Source organism: Oncorhynchus mykiss, chromosome 13, assembly GCF_057628025.1.
Source record: "Oncorhynchus mykiss isolate SJ-2025 chromosome 13, ASM5762802v1, whole genome shotgun sequence".
Lineage (NCBI taxonomy): Eukaryota > Metazoa > Chordata > Actinopteri > Salmoniformes > Salmonidae > Oncorhynchus > Oncorhynchus mykiss.
Genome location: NC_143034.1, coordinates 13,706,473 through 13,729,689, shown reverse-complemented (window position 1 = coordinate 13,729,689; position 23,217 = coordinate 13,706,473). Strand labels below are relative to the sequence as shown.

The 23,217-nt window shown below is 48.0% G+C and overlaps 2 protein-coding genes across 6 annotated transcripts in view; both read right to left on the bottom strand.

The window, feature by feature from the left end:
- Positions 1-8,640, bottom strand: part of dcaf15 (DDB1 and CUL4 associated factor 15) — a 60,049-nt gene extending 51,409 nt beyond the window's left edge. For both annotated transcript variants that reach the window (XM_090195246.1, XM_090195247.1), the window contains exons 1-5: positions 8,238-8,640; positions 7,259-7,356; positions 4,017-4,155; positions 3,036-3,142; positions 2,078-2,220 (exon numbers count right to left, since the gene is read on the bottom strand). In XM_090195246.1, coding sequence (XP_090051372.1) covers positions 2,078-2,220; positions 3,036-3,142; positions 4,017-4,155; positions 7,259-7,356; positions 8,238-8,330 — 580 coding nt within the window. In that variant the 5' untranslated portion in view covers positions 8,331-8,640. The remainder of the gene's footprint in view (positions 1-2,077; positions 2,221-3,035; positions 3,143-4,016; positions 4,156-7,258; positions 7,357-8,237) is intronic.
- Positions 8,566-23,217, bottom strand: khsrp (KH-type splicing regulatory protein). 4 transcript variants are annotated; one of them, XR_016485646.1, is made up of 18 exons: positions 23,053-23,217; positions 21,781-21,889; positions 21,551-21,610; positions 21,417-21,453; positions 21,218-21,276; positions 21,043-21,126; positions 20,309-20,366; positions 19,851-20,022; positions 19,029-19,127; positions 18,278-18,397; positions 17,754-17,856; positions 16,611-16,946; positions 12,483-12,788; positions 12,258-12,373; positions 11,120-11,214; positions 10,732-10,941; positions 10,080-10,252; positions 8,566-9,671 (listed from the first exon to the last, which is right to left on the bottom strand). XR_016485646.1 is itself a non-coding variant. In XM_036939883.2 (18 exons), the coding sequence occupies exons 1-18, from the start codon at positions 23,137-23,139 to the stop codon at positions 9,663-9,665; spliced, it is 2,022 nt and encodes a 673-aa protein (XP_036795778.1). In that variant the 5' UTR covers positions 23,140-23,217; the 3' UTR covers positions 8,566-9,662. The 4 variants fall into 4 exon arrangements, 2 of the variants coding, with proteins under 2 accessions (XP_036795778.1, XP_036795779.1); XR_016485647.1 differs by having other exon boundaries at positions 21,055-21,126; XM_036939883.2 differs by having other exon boundaries at positions 16,611-16,735.

The following is a 23,217-nucleotide window of genomic DNA, read 5'->3' as shown; positions in this document are numbered from 1 at the left end:
TAGAGAGAGAGAGACTGTTCAACATATAGCCATGTTCCAGACACTCTCCACTACCTAGAGAGAGAGAGACCATGTTCCAGACACTCTCCACTACCTAGAGAGAGAGAGACTGTTCAACATATAGCCATGTTCCAGACACTCTCCACTACCTAGAGAGAGAGAGACCATGTTCCAGACACTCTCCACTACCTAGAGAGAGAGAGACTGTTCAACATATAGCCATGTTCCAGACACTCTCCACTACCTAGAGAGAGAGACCATGTTCCAGACACTCTCCACTACCTAGAGAGAGAGACCATGTTCCAGACACTCTCCACTACCTAGAGAGAGAGAGACTGTTCAACATATAGCCATGTTCCAGACACTCTCCACTACCTAGAGAGAGAGACCATGTTCCAGACACTCTCCACTACCTAGAGAGACTGTTCAACATATAGCCATGTTCCAGACACTCTCCACTACCTAGAGAGAGAGACCATGTTCCAGACACTCTCCACTACCTAGAGAGAGAGACTGTTCAACATATAGCCATGTTCCAGACACTCTCCACTACCTAGAGAGAGAGAGACCATGTTCCAGACACTCTCCACTACCTAGAGAGAGACTGTTCAACATATAGCCATGTTCCAGACACTCTCCACTACCTAGAGAGAGAGAGACTGTTCAACATATAGCCATGTTCCAGACACTCTCCACTACCTAGAGAGAGAGAGACCATGTTCCAGACACTCTCCACTACCTAGAGAGAGAGACCATGTTCCAGACACTCTCCACTACCTAGAGAGAGAGACCATGTTCCAGACACTCTCCACTACCTAGAGAGACTGTTCAACATATAGCCATGTTCCAGACACTCTCCACTACCTAGAGAGAGAGACTGTTCAACATATAGCCATGTTCCAGACACTCTCCACTACCTAGAGAGAGAGAGAGAGACCATGTTCCAGACACTCTCCACTACCTAGAGAGAGACTGTTCAACATATAACCATGTTCCAGACACTCTCCACTACCTAGAGAGAGAGACTGTTCAACATATAACCCTGTTCCAGACACTCTCCACTACCTAGAGAGAGAGACTGTTCAACATATAACCCTGTTCCAGACACTCTCCACTACCTAGAGAGAGAGAGACTGTTCAACATATAGCCATGTTCCAGACACTCTCCACTACCTAGAGAGGCTGTTCAACATATAGCCATGTTCCAGACACTCTCCACTACCTAGAGAGAGAGAGAGAGAGACTGTTCAACATATAGCCATGTTCCAGACACTCTCCACTACCTAGAGAGAGAGAGAGACTGTTCAACATATAGCCATGTTCCAGACACTCTCCACTACCTAGAGAGAGAGAGACTGTTCAACATATAGCCATGTTCCAGACACTCTCCACTACCTAGAGAGAGAGACCATGTTCCAGACACTCTCCACTACCTAGAGAGAGAGAGACTGTTCAACATATAGCCATGTTCCAGACACTCTCCACTACCTAGAGAGAGAGACCATGTTCCAGACACTCTCCACTACCTAGAGAGAGAGACTGTTCAACATATAACCATGTTCCAGACACTCTCCACTACCTAGAGAGAGAGAGAGAGAGAGACTGTTCAACATATAGCCATGTTCCAGACACTCTCCACTACCTAGAGAGAGAGACCATGTTCCAGACACTCTCCACTACCTAGAGAGAGAGACCATGTTCCAGACACTCTCCACTACCTAGAGAGAGAGACCATGTTCCAGACACTCTCCACTACCTAGAGAGAGAGACCATGTTCCAGACACTCTCCACTACCTAGAGAGAGAGAGAGAGAGAGAGAGAGAGACTGTTCAACATATAGCCATGTTCCAGACACTCTCCACTACCTAGAGAGAGAGACCATGTTCCAGACACTCTCCACTACCTAGAGAGACTGTTCAACATATAACCATGTTCAAGACACTCTCCACTACCTAGAGAGAGACTGTTCAACATATAGCCATGTTCCAGACACTCTCCACTACCTAGAGAGAGAGAGGGAGAGAGAGACTGTTCAACATATAGCCATGTGTGTGTGTATATGTGTGTATGTGTGTACCTGTGCGTATGGTAGAGGTATTTGGAGGGCAGCATTGAGAGCAGGGTCTGAGAGGAGGCATGGAGGCGATGGTGATGTAGATATCTCTGTTGTTCTCATCACTCATCATCAGATTCATCAACACTGAGCTGGAGCTACGAGTACTGACACAGAGAGGGGGAGAGAGAAGAGTATGGGGAAGGGTGGGTAGAGTGTAGGGGTGTTGGAGGGGAAAGAGAGATGAGGGAGGGAGAGAGAGAGAGTATGGGGAAGGGTGGGTAGAGTGTAGGGGTGTTGGAGGGAAAAGAGAGATGAGGGAGGGAGAGAGAGAGAGAGAGGGAGGGAGTATGGGGAAGGGTGGGTAGAGTGTAGGGATGTTGGAGGGAAAGAGAGATGAGGGAGGGAGAGAGAGAGGGAGAGAGAGAGAGTATGGGGAAGGGTGTGTAGAGTGTAGGGGTGTTGGAGGGAAAGAGAGATGAGGGAGGGAGAGAGAGAGGGAGAGAGAGAGAGTATGGGGAAGGGTGTGTAGAGTATAGGGGTGTTGGAGGGAAAGAGAGATGAGGGAGGGAGAGAGAGAGTATGGGGAAGGGTGGGTAGAGTGTAGGGATGTTGGAGGGGAAAGAGAGATGAGGGAGGGAGAGAGAGAGAGGGAGGGAGAGAGAGAGTATGGGGAAGGGTGTGTAGCGTGTAGGGGTGTTGGAAGGAAAAGAGAGATGAGGGAGGGAGGGAGAGAGAGAGTATGGGGAAGGGTGGGTAGAGTGTAGGGGTGTTGGAGGGAAAAGAGAGATGAGGGAGGGAGAGAGAGAGAGGGAGGGAGAGAGAGAGTATGGGGAAGGGTGGGTAGAGTGTAGGGATGTTGGAGGGGAAAGAGAGATGAGGGAGGGAGGGAGAGAGAGAACATGCAGAAATGCCCAGTCACTGATCTGATCACAGACATCATCTCTACAAAGACCAAATGTACGCTGGCTTGATGTCTTACTTGAAGCCAAAGATGACGATCTTGGAGTGGTCGTTGGGCCACTCACACACTGTCAGGTAGAGATCACTGTAGATGTCCTCACCTGTAAACAGACGCACATGGTGCACCTGAGGGAGATGGAGAGAGAGAGAGAGGAGGTGGGTGGAGAGAGAGAGAGAGGAGGTGGGTGGAGAGAGAGAGAGAGAGGAGGTGGATGGAGAGAGAGAGAGAGAGGAGGTGGATGGAGAGAGAGAGAGAGAGGAGGTGGATGGAGAGAGAGAGAGAGAGGAGGTGGATGGAGAGAGAGAGAGAGAGGAGGTGGATGGAGAGAGAGAGGAGGTGGATGGAGAGAGAGAGGAGGTGGATGGAGAGAGAGAGGAGGTGGATGGAGAGAGAGAGGAGGTGGATGGAGAGAGAGAGGAGGTGGATGGAGAGAGAGAGGAGGTGGATGGAGAGAGAGAGGAGGTGGAGAGAGAGGTGGATGGAGAGGAGGTGGTGGGTGGAGAGAGGGGATGGAGAGAGGGGATGGAGAGGAGGTGGAGAGAGGGGAGGTGGAGAGAGGGGAGGTGGAGAGGAGGTGGATGGAGAGGAGGTGGATGGAGAGGAGGTGGATGGAGAGGAAGTGGATGGAGAGGAAGTGGATGGAGAGGAGGTGGATGGAGAGAGAGAAGAGAGATGAAGAGATGATAAGTTTTTAAAAAAGGGCACAATGAGACAACAGAATGATGAAGGAGGGATGAAATCATCTCCATCTCCTCTCCATTGTAGCTGGTGTAACTGTTGACAGGCCAATCAGCAACACATCATCCACCTCATTACTGCTATAAGGACTGGAGACCACTTCCAGTCAGCCCATGTACTGTAGTAGGTCTGCTCTACAGGCCCACATCCCTTCAGGCCACACGGACGGTCCTGGAGATGGTTCCCAGTCGGTCCATGTACTGTAGTAGGTCTGCTCTACAGGCCCACATCCCTCCAGGCCACACGGACAGTCCAACCTACCTGTTTGAGTCTGCTGTGTAGGTTGAACTCCCACCAGTAGAGGTGATAGGTGTAGAAGGAGAAGTCATCGTCCTCTCCACAGTCACTGGTGTAGGACAGCACGTAACGACCACACTTAGTGAACCCCAGGAAGATGTGTCTGGAACAAGAGAGAGGGAGGGGTGTGAGAGAGGGAGGGGTGTGAGAGTGGGGTCACAAGGTGTGTGTGGAGATTATTTAATTGACTAGTTTAGTTGGCTCAATGTTGCTCAATGTTTCTCTGGTTCGCTAACGGAGAATTCCATCCAGATGGCAAGATACTTAACAATGCTAACAATACTTGTTCCACCACACTTTCTCCCTCACCTCAAACTTTACAAATGACAGTTGTTTTTTCGGTTACAGTTCATGAAGTACGCTTCATCACCTTCTCACCCCTGTCTCCGTGGTGAGGCTTCTCACCTAACGTTACCTCTTCACCCCCGTCTCCGTGGTCAGGCTTCTCACCTAACGTTACCTCTTCACCCTGTCTCCGTGGTCAGGCTTCTCACCTAACGTTACCTCTTCACCCCCGTCTCCGTGGTCAGGCTTCTCACCTAACATTACCTCTTCACCCCCGTCTCCGTGGTCAGGCTTCTCACCTAACATTACCTCTTCACCCCCGTCTCCGTGGTCAGGCTTCTCACCTAACGTTACCTCTTCACCCCAGTCTCCATGGTCAGGCTTCTCACCTAACGTTATCTCTTCACCCCCGTCTCCGTGGTCAGGCTTCTCACCTAACGTTACCTCTTCACCCCAGTCTCCGTGGTCAGGCTTCTCACCTAACCACCCCCGTCTCCGTGGTCAGGCTTCTCACCTAACGTTACCTCTTCACCCCAGTCTCCGTGGTCAGGCTTCTCACCTAACCACCCCCGTCTCCGTAGTCAGGCTTCTCACCTAACGTTACCTCTTCACCCCCGTCTCCGTGGTCAGGCTTCTCACCTAACGTTACCTCTTCACCCCAGTCTCCGTGGTCAGGCTTCTCACCTAACGTTACCTCTTCACCCCCGTCTCAGTGGTCAGGCTTCTCACCTAACGTTACCTCTTCACCCCCGTCTCTGTGGTCAGGCTTCTCACCTAACATTACCTCTTCACCCCTGTCTCCGTGGACAGGCTTCTTACCTAACCACCCCCGTCTCCGTGGACAGGCTTCTCCCCTAACGTTACCTCTTCGTTATCATTCAGGGGACGCGCTGCTGTAAGTTAACTGGCAAACTGCCATTGCACTCTCCGCTCTTCCCAGAGCGCCCGCTGATGCTGTAACTAGCAAATTGGTTGTCTCTTCTCCCTTCGGTCGCAGCATTCTGTTATGTCAAGCCTTGGATTCAGCCAGTAATGATCGCAAACTGGCTCTAACCAGAATTGAAAGAGGAGTGGGAGGCCCCGGTGCACAACTGAGCAAGAAGACAAGTACATTAGAGTGTCTAGTTTGAGAAACAGACACCTCACAAGTCCTCAACTGGCAGCTTCATTAAATAGTACCCGCAAAACACCAGTCTCAACGTCAACAGTGAAGAGGAGACTCCGGGATGCTGGCCTTCTGGGCAGCAATGTATAAGTGACCCCAAACTTTTGAACTGTATAGTGTATATACACACACACACACACACAGTAAGTCAAATGTTTGAACTGTAGTGTATATACATATACACAGCAACAGTCAAAGGTTTGGACACCTACTCATCCCAGGGTTTTTCTTTATTTTATTGTGGAATTATAGTGAAGACAACAAAACTATGAAATAACACATATGGAATCATGTAGTAAACCCCCCCCAAAAAAGTGATCAACAAATCAAAATATATTTTATATTTGAGATTCTTCAAAGTAGCCACCCTTTGCACACTTGGCATTCTCTCAACCAGCTTCAAATTAACAGGTGTGCCTTGTTAAGTTATTTTGTGGAATTTCTTTCCTTCTTAAAGTGTTTGATCCAATCAGTTGTGTTGTGACGAGGTAGGGGTGACATACAGAACATAACCCTATTTGGGAAAGACCAAGTCCATATTTGGGCAAGAACAGCTCAAATAAGCAAAGACAAATGACAATCCATCATTCCTTTAAGACATGAAGGTTTACTCAATCTGGAAAATGTCAAGAACTTTGAAAGTTTCTTCATGTGCAGTCGCAAAAACCATGAAGCACTATGATGAAACTGGCTCTCATGAGGACCGCCACAGGAAAGGAAGGACCTGAGTTACCTCTGTTGCAGAGAATAAGTTAAATTGACTTAACAGCCTCAGAAATTGCAGCCCAAATATATGCTTCACAGAGTTCAAGTAACAGACATTTCAACATCAACTGTTCAGAGGAGACTGTGAATCAGGCCTTCATGGTTGAATTGCTGCAAAGAAACCAATACTAAAGGACACCAATAAGAAGATGAGACTTGCTTGGGCCAAGAAACACGAGTAATGGACATTAGACCGGTGGTAATCTGTCCTTTGGTCTGATGAGTCAAAATTTGAGATGTTTGGTTACAACCGCTGTGTCTTTGTAAGACGCAGAGTAGGTGAACGGATGATCTCCATATGTGTGGTTCCCACTCTGAAACAGAGGTGGTGTTGTGATGGTGCTTTGCTGGTGACACTGTGATTTATTTAGAATTCAAGGCACACTTAACTAGCAGGGCTACCACAGCATTCTGCAGAGATATGACATGCCATCTGGTTTGCACTTAGTGGGACTATCATTTGTTTTTCAACACAACAATGACCCAAAACACACCTTTAAGATGTGTTAGGGCTATTAGACCAAGAAGGAAAGTGATGGAGTGCTGCATCAGATGACCTGGCCTCCACAATCACCCAACCTCAACCCAATTGAGATGGTTTGGGATGAGTTGGATGGCAGAGCGAAGGAAAAGCATCCAACAAGTGCTCAGCATATGTGGGAACTCCTTCGAGACTGTTGCTGGTTGAGAGAATGCCAAGAGTGTGCAAAGCTGTCACCAAGCAAAGGGTGGCTACTTTGAAGAATCTCAAATATATGTATATTTTTTTGGTTACTATATGATTCCGTGTTTTATTTCATAGTTTTGATGTCTTCACTGTTATTATACAATGTAGAAAACAGTACAAATAAAACCCAAACTTTTGACTGGTACTGTATATACACACACACAGTATCTGTGTAAAGTTAGGACACACCTACTCACTCAAGTTTTTTGTCGTCATTATCACTATTTTCTACATTGTAGAAAGACACTCTTCCAAAACACTCACCCTGCTCTGAGGAACTCCTCGCTGACTATGTTCTTCAGGGGAACACAGACGCGCGGGGGTAGTTTCCTGAACAAGCGCTGAGAATACTGGCCAGACAACTATAGGAGAGAGGACGTGGAAAGTTAGTGAAAAGTGGTCAACGTACCCAATAAATAACCTCCATTGAAACAGCTTGTTAGTCCAGGGGGTCGTGTGTATAACCATCTCAGAGTAGTCGAGCGGATTTAGAATCGGTTTTGCCTTTCAGATTATGGGTAAGATTACTTGGACAGGAGGGACCTCAGATCAGCACCTACCCCGAGATGCTTGATACGTACAGCACTCGGATGAGGCTTGGTAGGAGTCCAGGAAACCAGTCTTAACCACTCTACCTACACAACCACCCAGCAGTGTTCTGTCATCCAGGTCTCTAGGGTGTACACTGCATGGTTTTGTTCTAAATCAACATTAACACCTGATTTAACTCGCTGATCAGCATCACCTTTAACGTTAGCTGAAACAGAAGGCCAGCAGTCCCCAAGACCAGAATTGAAAAACATTGCAACACAGAGGAATCATGCCGTGCATAGTGATCTGAAATAGCAAGCGGCGACTACAAATGCAAAACTAGTCAATTGGCGCGTTAGCTTGTTGCGTTAGTGAATGCGAAATAAACAGGTAACGTGCGCTAGCTGGCTTACTGCTCGGTTCAACAAACGTTAGCTAGCTAAGTGGCTTGGGGTAGACGGTTAACTAGCTAGCAACATTCCCTCACACAATATAGCAACCAGCTGGATAACTTAGTTATCATAGATGGTAGCTAGGTTTTGGCCAAGGTGGCTTGTTAACGAGTCAGCCTGCTAGCTAACGTTGGTGCTTAAAAACGCGTTAACTAGCTAGCATCCGCAGGGTCTGGCACTATCGAGACATTGACCCTGCGACTTCACATTCTTCGTCAAAGCCATGCTCGTGCCATTCTCTTGTCTAGTTTGTTGCATACCTTTCCACGGTTCAGAAGCTTGACGACATGTTCTTTGTGTTTTCTCTGCGTTTGTTTGTTACCGTCCTTTTCTGATTTCGAGCTGGGCGCCATTTTCCGCCGTAATGTTCACTGGGCCCCGCCTACCTCCCGACCCATGGCCTTCCCATTGGTTCTCGATCATGGTGCGAGCAGTCCGATTGGCATACATGAACGTAAGTCAAAAACGAAAACAAATCTCCCAGCATGTGATTGGTTATAGGGTGAACAATATGATTGTTTTTGTCACAAATTAAGTTTGTAGTGATATTGTTGAAACTATGTGCAACAAAACATTCAATCCTCCAAGTATCTCAATACTTATTTATTTTTTTATTGTGAAGTTTTTAAAAACAAGCAGTAAAAAGTAAAAAAAAAAAAAAAAGGCATACAACACATAACGACTTCTTGGAACACGAGGAAAAATAAAAGGTATCCCATCTGATGATGCAGCAATCTGATCTGAAGTCAGCAAGGGGACGGGGGCCTCGGGGACACAAACTGTGCCAAAACAACCAACATAACAAGCAGGCACACACTGTAGCAAGCATCCATAGAAACAGGGGCTTGTACACACAGTCAGTCGCACAGGCACACACAAACCCAGGCCCACCCTTTAGTTACTGAAAAATATCAACTAAGTAAAATTTTAAGTGGGTGGGGGGAGGGGGGAAAAAAATGCTGCTACTTCATCAACACAGGGAATGTTTTAACTAGACGTTAATTAAAAATGAAAATAAAAGCCTAAAAAGCAAAAAAATATCCTTTTGCTTGCAAAAAAACAACTCGTTTTTACAAACTGATGCTGAATATTAGTAATAGTTATACTCCAAAGCACTGCTAGACGACAGTTTATTCCTCAGGAAAAACAAACAAATGACAGAAGTGCGAGTCCATGTATTTTACAGATGGGTATTAGCGAGGCCAATGAGCAGGAGCTCTTTACCATCTTCCCCTCTTCTTCTCTTCCCCTCCTCAGACACTAGTTGGGGTACAGGGTGAGGACAGGCAGACACTAGTTGGGATGCAGGGTGAGGACAGGCAGACACTAGGGGTTGGGGTGAAGGGTGAGGACAAAGGAAAAACAACCCTACCTGGTTGTTCAATCATTTCATCAGCAAAAAAATAAAATCGTAGAATTTGTTATTTTTCAGTTTTTGTAAAAAAGAAAAGGGGAATTTTTAGGGGAAGAGAAGAAGGGGTACTGGGATAAGAGGGAGGGTACTGGGAGTGTATTGGAGGGAGGGAATTAAGGTTTTGCTTCCGTCAAAACCAGACATTTTTTGAATTACTTAAACCCAGAAGAAAACATTTAAAAAGTCCAGAGAGCTGGATGGGATGAGGCTGCAGTGAAGAGACAGTCCTCCCGGTCCGCATCTAACAGGCTTGAGACTGGCTGGATTTGGTTCACTGGGCCTGGGAGAGAGAGAGAAGTTCAAGTAACTGTCCAGTGTTCCCAGATTTCTATGACATTTGTGACCTGTTGTCCTGGCTGAGTGGTGTGTGTGTGACCTGTTGTCCTGGCTGAGTGGTGTGTGTGTGTGTTACCCGTTGTCCTGGCTGAGTGGTGTGTGTGTGTGACCTGTTGTCCTGGCTGAGTGGTGTGTGTGTGTGACCTGTTGTCCTGGCTGAGTGGTGTGTGTGTGTGACCTGTTGTCCTGGCTGACTGGTGTGTGTGTGTGTGACCTGTTGTCCTGGCTGAGTGGTGTGTGTGTGTGTTACCTGTTGTCCAGGCTGAGTGGTGTGTGTGTGTGACCTGTTGTCCTGGCTGAGTGGTGTGTGTGTGTGACCTGTTGTCCTGGCTGAGTGGTGTGTGTGTGTTACCTGTTGTCCTTGCTGTGGGGTGGCAGCCTGTCCCGGAGCCCCTCCAGGGCCGTAGAAGGCCGCCTGCTGCCTGTAGTACTCAGCCCAGGCTGCACTGTAGTCCTGCTGTCCGCCGGCTCCTCCCCCGGCCACGGCTGCAGCCGGCGCTGCTGCAGCACCTCCACCGGGCTGGGCTGAGGAGAGACAGGGAGGGAAAGCGGATCAGATTTTAAGATCAAGAACTTGGACAAGAAAATAGTATTTGTTGATCACAATTCTGCTGTATAGAAATAAATCTGGAGGACATCTTCTGGATGAAACGTGTCCATTAAAAAAGGTGGCATGTAGAAGGACTCTATACAGTGTGAAGGCCTTTCAGTTATTTTCTAGTGACACACAGGCTCTCCTGACACGTCTGGAGACTGGACGGTACTAGCGGATGTCTTCTGGATCAAGATGGCCGCCGTTTGGCAAGCGCTGACCCAGCTGTGATTATCTAGAGGTTTATTTTTACTAAATGTATCCACTATTATTTATTATTTATCCTGTGTTTTGTTTCTAGTGATACATTGTTATTGATTATTGCACTATAGGACATGTCATTGTAAAGTCAATATAACCATGGCGATGATCATAACCATGGCGATGATCATAACCATGGCGATAATCTTACCCATGCCCATCTTCTTGTAATACTCCTCCCAGGCCTTGGTGTAGTCTGGCTGGCCTCCAGGGGTCTGGGCTGCCTGGGAGGGGTCTGCCTGGACTGGGGCAGCTGCTGGGGCGTTGGGGGCCTGGCCCGGCATGGCGCCCCCTGGCTGCTGCTGGTAGTACTGCGCATAGTAGGCTGCCCACGCTGCATTGGGGTCTGCTGCTGCCTTGTCTGGGGGGGAAGATTAGAGAAAGAGGGTTGAAAGGGAGGAGAAGGTAAAAGTGAGGAGAGGAAACGAGAAGGTTAAAGAGGAAAGAGCGTTGAGGACAGTTCAGGGAAAAATTTATTGACCAGGAGGGAAAGTGCCTGAGAGTTCCAGACCAGTGTATATGAAGCCGTGTCTACTCACTGGGGTCGTGTGGCCCTCCAGGGGCCTGCCACTGCTGGAAGGTGTTTCCCCAGCCCTGAGGGGCCCCATAACCATGCCCACCTGGGGGGCCGCCACTGGAGAGAGAACAGAACAATAAAACACTTCATATCTTTCTAAGTCTTACAACGCATCAAACACACCAAAACGCATGATACCCATTGGCTTTAAGTAACATGTGGCCTTGTTTTATTCAGAGGAAGAAATGTAAATAACATACAATGTACATGACAGACAAATGGGGATATAAATCAAACATTTTGAGCCATAAAAATCCCTCAACAGCACAGGGGGATCAGAGCTGCTCACCGCACGAACAATAGACCCCTTCTTTTATGTGCATGGATGTATAACAGACTGTAGCGATGCAAACTAGCACTAGCCTTTATGCTATAGCACCTAGCCTTTATGCTATAGCACCTAGCCTTTATGCTATAGCACCTAGCCTTTATGTCCAGCAGGTGCTATATCACCTAGCCTTTATGTCCAGCAGGTGCTATAGCACCTAGCCTTTATGTCCAGCAGGTGCTATATCACCTAGCCTTTATGTCCAGCAGGTGCTATATCACCTAGCCTTTATGTCCAGCAGGTGCTATATCACCTAGCCTTTATGTCCAGCAGGTGCTATATCACCTAGCCTTTATGTCCAGCAGGTGCTATATCACCTAGCCTTTATGTCCAGCAGGTGCTATATCACCTAGCCTTTATGTCCAGCAGGTGCTATAGCACCTAGCCTTTATGTCCAGCAGGTGCTATAGCACCTAGCCTTTATGTCCAGCAGGTGCTATAGCACCTAGCCTTTATGTCCAGCAGGTGCTATATCACCTAGCCTTTATGTCCAGCAGGTGCTATATCACCTAGCCTTTATGTCCAGCAGGTGCTATATCACCTAGCCTTTATGTCCAGCAGGTGCTATATCACCTAGCCTTTATGTCCAGCAGGTGCTATATCACCTAGCCTTTATGTCCAGCAGGTGCTATAGCACCTAGCCTTTATGTCCAGAAGGTGCTATAGCACCTAGCCTTTATGTCCAGCAGGTGCTATATTTACTGTGTGTGTGTGGGGGGGCGCCTGCATTATCAAGGTTGGGGTTGTAGGGGTGCATGGTTGGTGTACTTACTGCGGGGGTCCTCCGGGGCCACCAGGCCCTGGGTTGTAAGGGTTGGGGTTGTAGGGGCCCATTGGACCAGCTGGACCAGGTCCCCCAGGACCTCCCCCTAGAGGACACAGAGGAGCCTAGAGGAGCAGAGAGGAAACCATTCATTCCATTGACAGGTCATGTGGGACTATTAAACGATACACTGGGTGTTTAAATGTGTGTTGACACGCGTCCGTCCTCCCGTACCTCGATCTTGTCCTCTATGAGCTGCTTGGCGTGATCTATCTGTTGAGGGGACCCCCTGATGATGAACAGTTTGAAGTTGGGGTCCCCGTTGGGCGGCGGCTGACGCGAGATCTCCACAAAAGCCCCCGTCTGCTGGTTGATGGCCTTGACGTTCTCGCCACCCCGACCAATCACCAGGCCGCATTTGTGGGCGGGGATAGAGAAGGTGACTTCACCTCCCGGAGGACCGCCCCAGTTGCCCTGGCCTCGCCCCCTGCCATGGCCACCCTGAGGCATCCCCCCCGTGCCTGGTGGACCTGGAGGACCCTGGAGAAGAGACAGGTAAAGGCTTCCGCACGACGGCGCTCACATACTACCTTTTAAAGACCTTCGCTTGAAAACCGCAAAGTGCCAGTAGTACTATTTGTCCATTTGTAGACTCCGTAGCCAGTACACACTTCCTCAAAAATAGTCTTGATATAAATCTAAGATTACTAAAAAAAAAATAATTTGACATTTTTGCATAGATCTGAGTTGCATCTAACTAAGATGTTTTGTGTGGTATTTTGCAAGTGAAAAAATGTGCAGAAAAACAAGTCGTCTATAGACAACAGTTCAATGAAGATTCTCTACTATTGACCAATGAAGAATCTCTACTATTGACCAATGAAGGGACGTAGATGTCAAATGCTGAACTTCAGCCCCGAGAAAATTTGGTGCACAAACAGCTGAGAGAAATTAAATTTTAAAAAAAACTTGGCTGAACACCAAAACTGTCACAAAACGTCAGAATATTGCACAAACTGTTCTGAACGGTTTCAGATGGGAAGCTTTTTTTAAATTAAATGTATTTTTTAAAAACAGTGTCATTTTTATCCATCTGCCCAGGGACTAAAGCTGAAAATGTGCCCGCTGGCCAAATCTGGCACATTGACAGAAAATGTCCCCTTCAAAGAAATGTATTAATAAATACAAAACGTCAAGGAGAAACTAGAAGGGGAATAGTGGGGAGACTTGATGTGCAGTGGCTTGCAAAAGTATTCACCCCCCTTGGCATTTTTACTATTTTGTTGCCTTACAACCTGGAATTAAAACTGATTTTGGGGGGTTTGTATCATTTGATTTACACAACATGCCTACCATTTTGAAGATGCATTTTTTTTTGAGAAACAAAGAAATCAGACAAAAAAAATAGAAACTGGAGCATGCATAACTATTCACCCCCCCCCCCCCCCCCCACACTTTTTGCAGCAAGTCTCTTGGGGTATGTCTCCTCTATAAGCTTGGCACATCGAGCCACGGGGATTTTAGCCCATTCTTCAAGACAAAACCTCCCCAGCGCATTCAAGTTGGATGGGTTCCGCTGGTGTACAGCAATCTTTAAGTCATACCACAGATTCTCAAATTGGATTAAGGTCTGAGATTTGACTAGGCCATTCCAAGACATTTAAAATGTACCCCCTTAAACCACTCGAGTGTTGCTTAAGCAGTATGCTAGGGTCATTGTCCTGCTGGAAGGTGAACCTCCGTCCCGGTCTCAAATCTCTGGAAGACTGAAACAGTTTTACCTCAAGAATTTCCCTGTATTTAATGCCATCCATCATTCCTTCAATTCTGACCAGTTTCCTAGTCCCTGCCGATGAAAAACATGTTCTCAGGGTGATGAGGTGTTGGGTTTGCACCAGACATAGCGTATTCTTTGACAGCCAAAATGCTCAATTTTAGTCTCATCCAACCAGGGTGCCTTCTTCCATATATTTGGGGAGTCTCCCACATGCCTTTTGGTGAACAACAAACATGTTTGCTTATTTTTTTCTTTAAGCAATGCCTTTTTTCTGGCCACTCTTCCGTAAATCCCAGCTCTGTGGAGCGTACGGCTTAAAGTGGTCCTATGGACAGATACTCCAATCTCCAGTGGAGCTTTGCAGCTACTTCAGGCTTATCTTTGGTCTCTTAATTGCGCCTCTGATTTAATGCCCTCTTTGCATGGTCTGAGTTTGTGGGCAAGCCCTCTTGGCAGGTTTGTTGTGGTGGCACTTTGTAAAAAAAAAAAAATGTTTAAATTGAATATCCGAAACATACAATTTACTTGCAGTGAAGCCGCTCAACTACATCATACCAGCCATCCAACTGACTCCCATTCAGAGCAACACAGAAGCATCCAGGGACAATGCCCCTGCTCAAGGCCAACAACATGACCCGAACCCTCCAAGATCCCCCACAGGTCCCCAATAGCTGTCCCTCAACCATTCAGGACCACTCCCACAGTCCTATCCAATAGCTGTCCCTCAACCATTCAGGACCACTCCCACAGTCCCACCCCAAGCAGAAAAATACAATTGATTCCTTTCCCCAAGAACCCCCCAATGCACCAACAACCAAGAGAATGAACCAAGGAGAGAAAGACAACAGCAAAACAATAAAAACATGTTTTAAAAGGACAACTAAAGTTCTAACAGCAATGCCAACTGTATGTTTGTGTGCATGTCTGGCACCATTACATGTCTGGCACCATTACATGTATGTGTGTGTTCTTGTATGTGTTTATTTGAATGAGAGTGTGTGTATATGAATGTGTCCAAACACCTGCACGGCAGCAGCCTCAGGCAAACCGGCGTTGGCTGTAAAAACACTGCTCCTCCGTGTCATTCAAACTGACTTTTTATTATGTTTTGACTTTTATCTTTGACCATCATTCCATCTCCCGCAGAGCAACTACAGTCCCACATCCCAACCCATCCATCTCCCCCACAGCAACTCCACTCCCACATCCCAACCCTCAGCCCATTCATCTCCCCCACAGCAACTCCTCCCATATCCCAACCCTCAGCCCATCCATCTCCCCCACAGCAGCAACTCCCACATCCCAACCCTCAGCCAATCCATCTCCCGCACAGCAGCAACTCCCACATCCCAACCCTCAGCCCATCCATCTCCACTCCCACATCCCAACCCTCAGCCCATCCATCTCACCCACAGCAGCAACTCCCACATCCCAACCCTCAGCCCATCCATCTCCACTCCCACATCCCAACCCTCAGCCCATCCATCTCACCCACAGCAGCAACTCCCACATCCCAACCCTCAGCCCATCCATCTCCACTCCCACATCCCAACCCTCAGCCCATCCATCTCCACTCCCACATCCCAACCATCTCCACTCCCACATCCCAACCCTCAGCCCATCCAATCCATCTCCACTCCCACATCCCAACCCTCAGCCCATCCATCTCACCCACAGCAGCAACTCCCACATCCCAACCCTCAGCCCATCCATCCACGGCCACCCACTTCGGGTTTCAACACACACATCTTTCAAATATTATTTCCATATAAGAATTCTAGAATTCTATAATAGTGACAAGAATTCTATAATAATTTTTATCAGAAAAGCACGAAATCTTGAATCCTGCGTTTTGTGGTTCTTCTTTCCATGTTTTAATAAGATTTAAAACGGTGCTCTGTGGGATGTTAAAAATGACTGATATGTTTATATAACCCAACCCTGATCTGACCTGTTTGGAGAGCTCCTTGGTCTTCATGGTGCCTCTTTCTTAGTGGTGTTGCAGACTCTGGGGCCTTTCAGAACAGGTGTATATACACACACACACTGAGATCACGTGACACTAAGTTAAATAAAGTCCACCTGAGTGCAGTCTAAGTATGTGACTTCTGAAGGTAATCAGTGGCACCAGGTCTTATTTAGGGGCTTCATAGTAAAGGGGGTGAATACACGCACCACTTTCCCAGTGTTTATGTTTCTGAACAAGTCATCTTTTTCATTTCACTTCAACAATGGACTATTTTGTGTATGTCCATTACATGAAATCCAAATAAAAATCTAATTTAAATTCCAGGTTGTAATGCAACAAAACAGGAAAAATGCTACGGGCACATTTCAGATCCGGCCTTCGAGACATCTCTCCTTCTCAAGACCAGAAAGTCTCACCTGTCCATACCCCTGCCCCATCTTATATTTAACTCAGTGTTTCCCCTAGAGGGTAGTGTACGTACCCCCTGCCCTCCCATGTGTCAGCCTGTAGAGGGTAGTGTACGGACCCCCTGTCCTCCCATGTGTCAGCCTGTAGTGGTTAGTGTACGTACCCCCTGCCCTCCCATGTGTCAGCCTGTAGAGGGTAGTGTACGTACCCCCTGTCCTCCGTCCTCCCTGACTCTGATGCTCTGCAGCAGCTCGTTGATGATGGAGGCAGCATGCTCACAGCGGTCTGGAGGGCCCATGATGTGGGCTATCTTATCAGGACCTGCACCGTCATCTAGAGAGAGGAGGGGAGGAGGGGGAAGGGAGGCAGCAAGAGGGGAGAGAGAGCGATCGAAAGACAACGAGAGAAAGATGGAGGGAAGCACAGATCGCCGCGAAAGAAAGACAGATCGAGCAAAAAAGATGAGAAAGAGTCATCATAACGATCATTGTTTAAACCAAAAGGTTCCAGTATAAATGTCTCTTATACGGGTCTGTACCTTCATCTGACAGAGGGGGAAGAGAGAGAGGGAGAGAGGGGGAAGGGAGAGAGGGGGAGGGAGAAAAAGAAGGAGAGTTACCATACTGTTCACAACACTCAGCTGAAGCAGAGTCAAGACAGGAAGTTGCTACCAGATTGGCACCTCTAAGAGGAGGTGTACTAACATGCCCTTTCTGACCCGATAGAAACACTTCAATCTGTTGTGTATGTAAGTGTGTGTGGTGTTTAAGTTTCATATACAGTCCTGTACCTTCATCTGACAGAGGGAGAGAGAAAGGGGGGAGGGGGACAAAGAGAGGGAGAGTTACCATAGTGATCATAACACTCAACTGAAGCAGGGTCAAAACGGGACGGCGCTACCTGGACTCGTCCCATAACAACAGACTGGAGTTCCCAGCTGCAAACCGTTTTGTTACGGTGGGGCTATACTGAACACGCCCCAGGTTCGCCCCACAGTCAAGTGACTTATTTAAATGTTGTGGGACTAACAGGAGGTCTGAGATCAGTTTGTTTCTCCTGGACCTATGATCCCGTGTAAAAAAAACACTCCATCATAAAATACTAATGTTTCCCATGATAGAAATATGTTAAATCTGTTGTAGGTGTGGGTTTGAATCTTATACGGTCATGTACCTTCATCTGATAGAGAGAGAGGGAGGGAGGGAGGGAGAGAGAACAAAAAGAGGGAGAGAATTACCATAGTGATTATAACAACTGAAGCAGGGTTTAAGGGGGAGATACAGGGACTGGCTGAACAAGAACAGAAGGCCGTTTTCCGTAGCAGGAAGTCGTGTGTGTGTGTGATCCTCACCTGGTTTGAACTGTATCCTAACTCCAGCGTCTGCCTGGATCTTCTTGATCATCTCTCCACTTCGACCAATCACAACTCCCACAGAGTGGCGGGGCACGGGCACCTGGCCAATGAAAAGACACCTTAATGAGGAAAAGGCATCTGGCCAAACTGAAACACACGATACTGATGAGGCGAAGACGTTCAACAGAGTTCTAGTCGAGGCTCGTTACTAAACGGGGCTGCAACGCCACAGTCATTCTACAACGTTTAACCATAGACTTAGAACGAGTAGAAGGGGCATTCTCAATCAGGTCAATGATGCTGCTGTCACATGTTCTATTTAACCTTCTAGTCAATCTAAGTCTATGGGTTTAACCCCTCATGGCTGCCTTCCCTGTGCCATGGTGGAAGGTGCGGTTAACACACAGATAGAGAGAAGCAACTGGGGGAGTTTGACCTCCACAGCTCTGTCCAAATCCAGTCAGACTTCCAACTACAATCAAGTTGAATCCATCTCATAAACATTAAGAGATCCTACTCACATCCATGCCTCCTCCTCCTCCACCACCGCCTCCCCCCATTTGGTTGCCAAAATTGTTTCGGTCTCCAAAGCCAGCGTGATCCCTCTCTCTCAGAATCTCATTCACCAGCTCCTTCGCTTGCTGCAGAGAGAGAGAGGGAAAGTAAGAGAGGTTGATCAAGTCAGACAGTACTACCTGGCATAATATCAGAGACAACCAGCCCCATATCCAGGAATGCAGTACGTGTGGTGTACGCAGTACGTGCAACGGGGGCGTGTGGTGTACGCAGTACGTGCAACGGGGGCGGGTGGTGTACGCAGTACGTGCAACGGGGGCGGGTGGTGTACGCAGTACGTGTGGTGTACGCAGTACGTGCAACGGGGGCGTGTGGTGTACGCAGTACGTGCAACGGGGGCGGGTGGTGTACGCAGTACGTGTGGTGTACGCAGTACGTGCAACGGGGCGTGTGGTGTACGCAGTACGTGCAACGGGGGCGTGTGGTGTACGCAGTACGTGCAACGGGGCGTGTGGTGTACGCAGTACGTGCAACGGGGGCGTGTGGTGTACGCAGTACGTGCAACGGGGGCGTGTGGTGTACGCAGTACGTGCAACGGGGGCGTGTGGTGTACGTGCAACGGGGGCGTGTGGTGTACGCAGTACGTGCAACAGGGGCGTGTGGTGTACGCAGTACGTGCAACAGGGGCGTGTGGTGAACGCAGTACGTGCAACAGGGGCGTGTGGGGTACGCAGTACGTGCAACAGGGTTGTTTACCTGTACTTTGTAGGGGTCTCCGATGATGCGCAGGGGTTTGTCCATGTTGGGTGGCTGGGAACCATCTTGGATGAGGATCATCTTCACTCCAGCACGCTCCTACAGGGAAGAGATACATCTCTGTCATATATACCTATCTATCTATCTATCTCTATATATATCTATCCATCTATCTGACGAGCCTCCCCATGTATAGTGTTGGTTTCCTAGTACTTCCCTCCCATTATATTAGTAGCTGTGTTCTGATTCGTTCTCCTGTACAGATATTTGATGTACCAGTACACCCCCTGGACAGGACACTAGTCTATCTCCTGTTTCTGTAGGGTGAGGCAGCTTGATGTACCAGTACACCCCCTGGACAGGACACTAGTCTATCTCCTGTTTCTGTAGGGTGAGGCAGCTTGATGTACCAGTACACCCCCTGGACAGGACACTAGTCTATCTCCTGTTTCTGTAGGGTGAGGCAGCCTGATGTACCAGTACACCCCCTGGACAGGACACTAGTCTATCTCCTGTTTCTGTAGGGTGAGGCAGCCTGATGTACCAGTACACCCCATGGACAGGACACTAGTCTATCTCCTGTTTCTGTAGGGTGAGGCAGAATGATGTACCAGTACACCCCCTGGACAGGACACTAGTCTATCTCCTGTTTCTGTAGGGTGAGGCAGAATGATGTACCAGTACACCCCCTGGACAGGACACTAGTCTATCTCCTGTTTCTGTAGGGTGAGGCAGAATGATGTACCAGTACACCCCCTGGACAGGACACTAGTCTATCTCCTGTTTCTGTAGGCTTCAACTAGACAACTTCCCAATGTGTACCTGTAGTTGTTTGATGGTCTCTCCTCCCTTGCCGATGATTAGGCCGGCCTTGCCAGCTGGGATCATCATCTCCTGCATGGAGCCACTCTGCCCATTGGTCGACTCGTGGAAAGAAGAGGAAGGAGCACCGCGCCCCCGAGATACAATCTCATCCAGAAACATCTTGGCTTTCCTGAAGAGGAAAAGACAGGGAGGAGGGGGGCAAGTCGTTAGAAAGAGTTGTGTAATGATCAGAAACACTTAACATGGCCCCTATGCCAGCGCCCAGAATTTTTCAAATTGAGATCAAACAACTAGGAAAAACTACCGAACCCTAATCGTGCCACACAGCTACAAGGGATACTTCCAAATGGCACCTTACTCCCTATGTAGGGCACTACTTTAGACCAGAGCCCTATTCCCTGTGTAGTGCATTACATTAGACCAGGGCCCTATGGGGACATGATTTAGTGTCTTACGCGATGGCGTCAGGGTTTCCTGTGAGGGAGACGCTCCTCTCTGGCATGCCACCACTGTCTGAAACACAAACAACAACAAGTAAACATCAACAAGTAAACAACATCGGTCTCACTGGCAGACTACAAATGAATCCCAATTGGCACCCTATTACTTACAAAGTGCACTAACAGAGCCCTATGGCCCCTGGTGAAAAGTAGTGCACTAATAGTAGTGCAATGTTCAAATGTAATGCTCTATTTTTGACCAGGGCACAGGCCTAGAGTAGTGCTCTAAAAAAAGGTCATTGCTCTTGTCCAAAGAAGTGCACTATATTTGCTCAAGGCCCTGGTCAAAAGCAGTGCCGGATAGTTCCACGTTTTAATGTCACGTGCACAAGGACAGCAACATGCCTTTGTTGCGAGAGCCAATCAGAACACAGTGCCCTTTTATCAGGCATAATAATGGCCATCGCTCGCTCTGGTCTAAAGTAGTGCACTATATAGGGAATAGGGCTCTGGTCTAAATTAGTGCACTATATAGGGAATAGGGCTCTGGTCTAAAGTAGTGCACTATATAGGGAATAGGGCTCTGGTCTAAAGTAGTGCACTATATAGGGAATAGGGCTCTGGTCTAAAGTAGTGCACTATATAGGGAATAGGGCTCTGGTCTAAAGTAGTGCACTATATAGGGAATAGGGTGCCATCTGGGCTGCGTGCTGAGATAGTAGAGGTAGTATATAAAGAGAGGTGAGCACCTAGTTGCTCACCTGGAGCGATCTGGACCTTGCAGCCTGAGTCCTGCTGGATCTTGTTGATCTGCTCGCCCCCTCGACCAATGACTGTGGAGAAACAAGCCGTGAAGTCATTTTATCATAGTATACGTGAACAGCTTCTCTGTGTGAGCCCAAGCAATACGGTGTGTGTACTCACTGAGTCCGACCATGCCGTCTGGCACTCTGTACTCCTCTGTCATAGTGGAGGGTCTGACACTGAAGAGAAAAGAGGGAGAAAGGAGAGAAAGGAGGAATGAATGCTTATCCTTCATAACAAGCCCAAAACACCAGGGAATCAAACACAGCAAAATATACAAGACAGTCAAAACGAAAAAAAAACATCCTTCTATTAATACCTTTGCTGAGACAGGGCAGCGAGCTGAGCTCCGATAGCTACAGGGAAGAGTAATGGATTAACAACCAATAGAAAGCAACCGATGAATGTGAGAGGATAGGCAGAGACAAGAGACGGTCTGTTAGGTATACGTACACAAAGCAGTGGCTGAGTCTCTGTCCCCCTGGGAAGACATCTTCTTGGCATCTGGTTGGTCTGATAAAACAGGAAAAACATGAACCTCAATACCATCCTGAAGTAAGGCTCCGGGAACATGATCCTCTGTGTGTACACAGTGCATGTGTGTGTCTCGGTTTTCCTCCGTGTGTATTACTCTGTGTGTGTTGGTCCCTGTGCCTCTGTGTTGCCCTCCCCTGGTCTCCTACCTCCATCCTCCAGAGAGCGTTTCAGTGTTTGGAACGGGAAGCCCTCTCCTCCTCCTGCTCCTCCATTGTTACTTGGAGGTCCGGCATCTCCTCCGATCTTAGCTGCAATCTAGGGAACACACACAGCATGTATCCCATTCAAATGCATTGTGTGAGCGCCCAGAGAGAATGAATTTGGCCCAAGATGGTGATATATGGACCATTTTGTATAATCTTCCCCAGGTTTGAATCTGGAGCTGGTAGCCTGATCCTAGATCTGTAGCTGCCCAAGTACATCACCTCTACACAAACCATGTACCATCCCGCATCCCTTTATTACACAATAGCTGGGTTGGATCCCAAACAGCACTCTATAGTCCCAATAATGGACTACTTTGACCAGATCCCTGTGGTGCCATTTGAGAAGCAGCCCTAGACTCGGTAGTTATTTTCTACACCCGGGGTTAGTCCAGGTAGCTGCCAGACTGGGATAAGAGGATCTCGTTTGGAGATACTGGCCTAATTCGTATCACAGACCTGTCGGCAGTAGCTAACGTTAACACTAGCTAGAGCGTGTTTGTGTCCCACTAGCTATGCAAGTTAGCTATTCTGAAACACTGGCCGACAAAATTTGACTGTTTTGGAAAAGTTTGCATCGCAGGTTCCATGTGGAAACGTCTACCTCATTAGCTAACGTTATTGAACTAGCTAGCTACTACCTTAATAAGTTAATGATAGTCTGCTGGCGCTAGCTAGTTACCAAACTTAAAGCTAACGCTAGCCACGTTAAATGATTGATGACTAACTAGTTAACTACTCACTAAATGGTAGGTCTATTGGAATATAAATTGAGGGCTTTTCGTAATCACCAACATTAGTTAGCTTGCTATCCAGGCACCTAACGGTAAGGTTAGTGTCGGTGTTTGGGGCTTGTTGGCTAGCTGCTATCTAGAACAAGGAAAGCATCGCCACGCCGAGAACACTATCAGCTAGCCTCACCAGCTAACGGTAGCACTCTAGCTAGCGTAAACCTTGTGGTGCTACCGAACTCAAACGTTTAACGTTAGCTAATATTAAAAACAAAGCCACACATGCGTACACCAACATGAGGTTCAAATCTAGGTTTTTTCGCATTTTGATTTCACCCACACACCAAGCCGGTCGGTCGCATCGATTCGAGTAACCCATCGACGGCCTCGTTGCAAGCTAGCTAGTTAGCCTAGCATCGTAGCTAGCGCACACAACAGACTGGCTTGGGTCAGTGCCCCAGTCTCGCTATTGCTCCGACCTTACCTGTCTGGCTCGCTGCACGGCGTCCGCGAAAGCATCTTTTTTGCCTCCAGCGCCCGCTCCGGCCCCGGGTGAGCCGTAGTCCGACATGCTGCTTGCTCTCTTGGGGAAAATACACAGACACACACGGGGGGTTTGGACAGGTAGTTAGGCCGAGCAGAGTTGCGC

Excerpts from the sequence above, each read along its gene's own strand:
- khsrp (XM_036939883.2), bottom strand. The coding sequence starts at position 23,139 with ATGTCGGACTACGGCTCACCCGGGGCCGGAGCGGGCGCTGGAGGCAAA. Across the intron at positions 18,398-19,028 it reads GAGACCCCTACAAAGTACAG|CAAGCGAAGGAGCTGGTGAA; the intron begins GTAAACAACCCT and ends CTCTCTCTGCAG. Across the intron at positions 16,736-17,753 it reads TAGGATACAGTTCAAACCAG|ATGACGGTGCAGGTCCTGAT; the intron begins GTGAGGATCACA and ends TCCTCTCTCTAG.